The sequence below is a fragment of the Poeciliopsis prolifica genome, unplaced genomic scaffold (assembly GCF_027474105.1).
Source record: "Poeciliopsis prolifica strain line A6 unplaced genomic scaffold, Auburn_PproV2 SCAFFOLD044, whole genome shotgun sequence".
Lineage (NCBI taxonomy): Eukaryota > Metazoa > Chordata > Actinopteri > Cyprinodontiformes > Poeciliidae > Poeciliopsis > Poeciliopsis prolifica.
The window spans coordinates 1897501-1904280 of record NW_026562419.1 but is presented as its reverse complement, the minus strand read 5'-3'; the positions used below and the strand labels follow the sequence as shown (position 1 = coordinate 1904280).

The 6780-nt window shown below is 34.0% G+C and overlaps 1 protein-coding gene across 1 annotated transcript; it reads left to right on the top strand.

The window, feature by feature from the left end:
• Positions 1-509: 509 nt before the first annotated feature.
• Positions 510-4807, top strand: LOC129376481 (CD276 antigen-like). Its single transcript, XM_055056098.1, has 5 exons — positions 510-755; positions 3091-3429; positions 3514-3552; positions 3969-4081; positions 4766-4807. The coding sequence occupies exons 1-5, from the start codon at positions 692-694 to the stop codon at positions 4805-4807; spliced, it is 597 nt and encodes a 198-aa protein (XP_054912073.1). The 5' UTR covers positions 510-691.
• Positions 4808-6780: the final 1973 nt, after the last annotated feature.

The following is a 6780-nucleotide window of genomic DNA, read 5'->3' as shown; positions in this document are numbered from 1 at the left end:
ATAAACGTTGAACCAGTCCGGCCCTCGGCTTGTAGCAAATTTGTTTTTTGGCCCTCGGCGTTTTGACTTTGACATGGTTGAGCTACAGCTTTGACACAACATTCAGCAAAACCTTTGTCTTCATCCCAGACTGGCACTTTATCTTGCAGCTCAACCAGAATGATGCATATAAATGTTTATAAAAATGATTCATTTTATTCACTTCCTTCAGATGTTACTAATTCTGTCTCATCACTGTGATTTACTTTGACATGATCTCTAGTATTTGTTGTTCTGTGTTTAAATGCTCTATGTAACTGTAATTCATTGTGTGGATGATGGTTTTACATAATTATGAACTCAATAGACAAACTGATGATTAAATAATAAATTAACGCAGAGCATATGGCTGCTGTCTCACTTTCATGTTAAGCCATATTGAAGCTTTATTGCTTCCTGATTGTGCAACTGGAAGCCTGAACACACACACACACACACACACCACACACACACACACACACACACACACACACACACATGTAAAATAGCTAGACTGACAGATGGCCTCTGTCCTGATATATTGTTTTTGCATACACACACACGCAAACACAAACGAATCAAAAGAGAAAGTATCATTGGGTTTAACTCTCGGCCATTTCAAAAACTCGTTACAAACCCTGAAAGAGAATCATTAATCTGCTCTCTGGTAGAAATGAAGATGTTTCTTCAGGTTTTGTTGGTTTTCTTGATCAGTCAGATATCTGGGACGAATCAAGGTAAGTTAAGATATTTTACAGATACGTAAAACTCTTCCAGTCGTCATCAACTTGATACGTGGTGTAAGTTACAGAGTGTGGTGGTGATATTGTATAACCACTTTATGATTTCCTGAATTTGTGTGTAACTGTCCATCTTTTCCCGGATTAGGATTAGGATTAGGACTAAAGAAAATACGTTTTTATTAATGTTAAGATAATATTTTCTATGAATGATTTTGAGCGTCACGTTGCGCATTTAGATCTGGAAAACAGTCATCAATGAACATAAGCGCAAAGTAACACAAATACACGTCATTTTAATCATTAATATAAAAGATAAGTGTCATAAATCTTTGCAACAGCTAAATAAATTAAATCTGCTGGAGGAGAGCTGAACAAGTTGTGGGACAGGAACATTAATTATGTCCATGTAAAATAGTTTTATTACAGCAAAAATGTAGATTGAAAAGATGCATTAATGTTTCAATAATGTTACATTAAGGTGTTAATATAAACCATATTTTAAGTTTTTATTTAACTAGAAAATATCCTAGCAATTAGAAACGTATTTAGATTTTAACAAATAATAATTAAATTAATTTATTTTTTGTCAAATTAAAAACAGATATTAACGTTCATAGTGCATAGATATGATGTATTTCAAAATCGTGGGTCCCACCGCTGTGGGTCAGAACCAGATATTCTGATATAAAGAAACGGTACCACAGCATTTGGAGCTCTCCAAAGATCCCAAACATTTGCTGAAATACTGCAGCAACAATTTGGACAGCAGCATAAAACCAAACAAGCCACATTTAAATAAACCAAAGATATTCTGACTAAGAACCTCAGCATCACTAAGACTGTTTAGATATAGACTTAGTGAAGTCTAGTGATGAGAGGCTCAGGTAAAAATCATTCATTGATTATTAGTTATTATTTATGGTAATGTCATTCTGACTAGTCAGAATATTAATATCAGATTCAAGCATCAGACATAAAAAACTGTTGATCACTAATTAATTTGAAGATAAAGGAATTTTGACTAAATTATCTAATTTAGTTTTGCTGAGTCATTGTTTGCTTGTAAGATATCTATAATTTAATCTTCACTAGTCAAAATGTCCTATCAAAAATGCATTTAAGATATCATGAATTATAATATGATTAATTAGAGTTATGACTAATCAAAACTAAAAAGGAGACATCTTGAATTTACTTCATGACTAGGCAATATTTAATTGTTTATATGTTTCACATAGGGCTGCACAGTGGTGCAGTGGGTAGCACTGTTGCCTTTCAGCAAGAAGGTCCTGGGTTCGATTCCCGGCCAGGGGTCTTTCTGCACGGAGTTTGCATGTTGCATGTTCTCCAGGTTCTCCAGCTTCCTCCCACAGTCCAAAAACATGACTGTCAGGTTGATTGGCCTTCCCAAATTCTCCCTAGGTGTGTGTGTGTGTGTGTGTGGTTGTTTGTCCTGTTTGTCTCTGTATTGCCCTGCGACAGACTGGTGACCTGTCCAGGGTGACCCCAGTGACCCTGCCTCCCACCTGGAAAGCAGCCAGAGAGGCACCAGCCCCTCCCGACCCCGTTAGGGAGAAGGGTGACGGAAAATGGATGGATGAATGTTTCACATAGTCAGTAAATCATTGTAGATATTTTAATTTAAGGCTCCATTCAACTCAGTGGTACATCTGACGTCATTAGATATAGATATATAGATATATACACTGCTAAAAAAAAATAAAGGGAACACTCAAATAACAGAATATAACTCCAAGTAAATCAAACTTCTGTGAAATCAAACTGTCCACTTAGGAAGCAACACTGATTGACAATCAATTTAACCTGCTGTTGTGCAAATGGAATAGACAACAGGACAAAGTATTCAATGAGAATATTTCATTCATTCAGATCTAGGATGTGTTATTTGAGTGTTCCCTTTATTTTTTATGAGCAGTATATGTAGTTCCTTTTGTGACAATCTTAAAATACATAAAATTTCCAGAAGGTTTGATGCGTCCGCCAAGTTTAGTGAGTTTCCGATGTAGTACCATCATATCAACTCAAGAGGTTAAGACTGTTAAAGGGTCCCAGCTATTTTCTCCAGTAAGTTATATGGTTTTGTTATTTTACTTGAGTTAAACATGAGTAATTTTATTGAGGTAAATAAAAAATGAGTAGATATACATTTGTATAAAAATAAAAATTTATTTTGAAAAACCTCTATTAATGGGTTAGATTCATTGTTTCACAATTGTAAAGATCCTACAGGAGAATAAGTATGAATATTAGCTGAACAACAAACAGGAATATTATTATTATTTATTTTTATCTTTGTTTATTCTTCCAGATGAAGTGAAGGTTGTTGGTCATGATCCGATACATGCAAAGGTTGGAGACGACGTTATTCTGCCATGTCATCTGGAGCCTCCATTTGATGTGAACAAACTTACGATTGAATGGAAATTAAAGGGTCAAAAAATACATGTGCATCACAGTCGAGCTAAAGATAATGAAATTTCAGACCCAGAGTACCATGACCGAACCTTCATGTTCCCTGATGAGTTTGAAAAAGGCAACATTTCCCTCAAATTGACCAAAGTAACCGAGGAGGATGAAGGGAATTATATTTGCTTTGTTCCCAGTCTGGAAAGACAAGTCAGGAAGGGAAACGTTACTCTAATACTTGGTGAGTTTTATAAAATTAAGATCATTTAAGACAAACTAAATAAATATATTGATGTCTATAACTCTTAATGTAATTATTCAACAGATAAAAATGGATCCCAAAGCAACTTGACTGATACTAGAGGTAAATATGTTTAACTAGGTAACCAGTGGTTACTGGCCCTCTGACTCAGTTTCAGATTTTCTTTGTTACCTGCAGCCATTGAGGCTCATTGGGTTGAATATTCATCTTCAGGCTTTTCCTGTTAAAACATGTTGATGTTCAGCTGGCAGATAAAACCTGAAGACCTGTGTGTGTGTGTGTGTGTGTGTGTGTGTGTGTGTGTGTGTGTGGTGTGTGTGTGTGTGTGTGTGTGTGTGTGTGTGTGTGTGTGTGTGTGTGTGTGTGTGTGTGGTGTGTGTGTGTGTGTGAAAACACCTGAATGATGAGGTGACTGTTGATGTACAACTTTGATCTCATGAATAAAAAAAAATATGCAAAATTAAATTCAAAATATTCAAAAACAGAATGTTAAAACACATTTTTCTTTCTTGTCACAGGAACTGATCCTGGAGTTATTGTTGGAATTATTGGTGCTCTTGTTGGTGTTGTTGGTCTAGCAGCACTCATCTTCATCACATACTGTGTTCTACGTTGCCGGAGACGTGAACAAGTAAGTCAGTCATCGTCTTTTTAAGTCATGCAGGATTTTGTTAAATTAATGATTATCTCCATAGATGCATATTTCCAATTGATAGAAAATATAGTTTTTACTAGATCGCAAAAAATGATCTGAAGTGGAAGAAAAGCAAAACTTTTGATAAACATGAATATGAAAAGTTTCATATATTAATCAATATCTATTGATGTTTGATGGAAAGAAAAGAAAAAACAAGAAACTAAACCATCATGAGTTTCCTTTTCTCTTCAGATCTTTGTTATTTATTGTAGCTTTTCTGTCTGATCAGGTTGATGAAACATTTTTACCGGTTAAAAACTGATAAGGAGAATTAAATATTGTCACCTCATTTATATTGTGTGTTAAGATAAATATTCACTGTTGTCTATTTTCTGTTGTGTCCAGTTATTCAATGCTGGAGCAACAACTATTGTAATATACTTTGGTTTCTGAATTGTCTTATTTTTGTCAACAAACATCTGGAAACAAATAATTTCAGAAAAAGTCAAAACTTTAATGCTTTACTTTATTTTTTGCTGATTGATGATAATTTTCTTTAGAAAAACTAAAATGACAGTTTGAGAAAAACATAATTCTGTTTTTCTTCAAGTCATCTTAATAATAATGTAACTCAAACAATCAGATGATGTTATTAATTAAATGTTTTGTGTTTCATAGATCGCAGAGAAAATGTCGACTCAGGAAATGAAGCTGAAGTAGAAATACCTTTACAGGATCTGGGACAAAACCAAAGAGTCTGAATCTTCCACCTGATCTAAAGTCTCTTCAACCATTTGGTATGAAAACTGTTACAAGAATAGAAATATGTATAATAATATAAGAAACTGAATGCATCAAACCCAGAAGGAAGTTATTCATATTAGGTCAAAGATTTAATCATCTTTTCTTGAGCTTAAAAAAATGAACAAGAATCCTGTAAGTTAAAGATCATCCCAAGTTAATTTCTGTTAATTTCTGTCAGTGAATCTAATTTTTAATGTTCATAATCTTGTTACATGAATAACCAAACATTTATGTATTTTATTATAATTTTAGTTTCTTGCTGTCGAGTTTTTCAATTCATGAATCAGCAGTGAATTCATTAGTTCATCTTTTCTTCCATGTTCAGTAGTTCTGTATATTTATTATTTCCTCCTGTTGGAAAAATTATAATCTAAGTTCATTTAATCATGAGTTCATCTGAAAGGGTTTCATATTATTATGCTTTCATGACCTTTTCTTTTTTGTTACATTATTAACTGTTCTTTGGATGTTTGCTTTAATATTAGGAACGCTACTCACTCTTCTTGTTTTATCAATGTTTGCTTGGTGATTAAAAATGTTTACTTCCTCTTCTGGTTCATCAGACTGTCTGTCTAAGACAAAGCCAGCTTTGTGCCTTGTAAGAATGTCCTACAAGACGTTTTGTTGATGAATATGAATTATGGTCTGGTAAGAATAAAGACTGTGTTCATAATTACTTTTCCACATGGCGGTGATGAGTCATGTCTCTTCCACCAACACTGAACCAGTGGAGGCTTGGAGCTTCTTCAGCCTGGTGAATCAATGAATCACTTGTTCATTTGAGTCAGGAAAACGGAAGCAGGGAGAAAATGCAGGACAAGGAGTTTTAAAGTCCCAGGCTGAGAAAACCTGATTTATGATGAAGTGAATCAGAGTCACTGAACTTTATCTAACTCTGGGCCAAAGTTCTGTTCATATTGAGAAAAGTCCATTTGCACTGACATTTATATTATCAAACCAATGAGACTTTTTATAATTCATTGAACTGAGTCTTAATATGGCTGTTTAATGTAGGAATAAATGGCTGCTGCAAAGTTATAGACTGAATAAAACTGAGCTCTTTATACTTTATTCTAACATCTCAGAAATCAAATGGCTCTTTGGTTTGATCCTCTAAACCAAAGAAATTAGAAAAATTATTATTTTTAGTATTTTCCATTCTGTTTATGTTTTTTGCATCAATAAATGTTTTTTTATGTTTAATGTGAACTGATGTTAATCTTTGACTCTTGTAAATAAAAATCCTTTAAAACATTGTTGTATTTTGTTTTATTCAAGCCAAGTTCAATATGTGGCCTGAGATGTTTTGACTGTACAAAATGCAAATTAGTTTAATATGGAGGAGGAAGCAGAGCGGCCATTTTGTCAAAGCCAACCAGTTTGTCCTGTTATTAGCAGCCAGTCAAAGGAAAAACAAACCAAAACATGAAGCCATTAATGAGTTATATTAAAAGTAAAAGTTACAGGTAGTTATGAATTATAACATTTAATCTTTGTTTTGTCTTGTGGGTCAAAAGACCCATTAACATTTTCACCTGTAGAAAAAATACCCTAAACTATCTTTTTCAACTTGAAATTTTCAGAGTTTTCCTAAATTGATCCCATCATTAGAAAAAGTGATACTTTGTTTTTATTTATATTTCTATGTGGGCTGTTCACCACTAGGGTACAAGGATTGTCTTATGGGTCATTTTGGACCCGTGAATTATAAAAGCATTTAAACACCAGAAAAACTCTTCAAAGGCCACATAAACTCTCTCTAATACACACACACACACACACACACACACACACACACACACACACACACACACACACACACACACACACCTTTAACATGCAGATGTTAAAGTTTCATCTCCTGCCAGCAGTGACATGAGTGATATTTT

Bases quoted from the DNA above. Each gene is read 5' to 3' on its own strand.
- LOC129376481 (XM_055056098.1), top strand. From the start codon at position 692: ATGAAGATGTTTCTTCAGGTTTTGTTGGTTTTCTTGATCAGTCAGATA. The intron at 3,553-3,968 runs GTAAATATGTTT...TTCTTGTCACAG, and splicing joins CAACTTGACTGATACTAGAG to GAACTGATCCTGGAGTTATT. The intron at 4,082-4,765 runs GTAAGTCAGTCA...TGTGTTTCATAG, and splicing joins GTTGCCGGAGACGTGAACAA to ATCGCAGAGAAAATGTCGAC.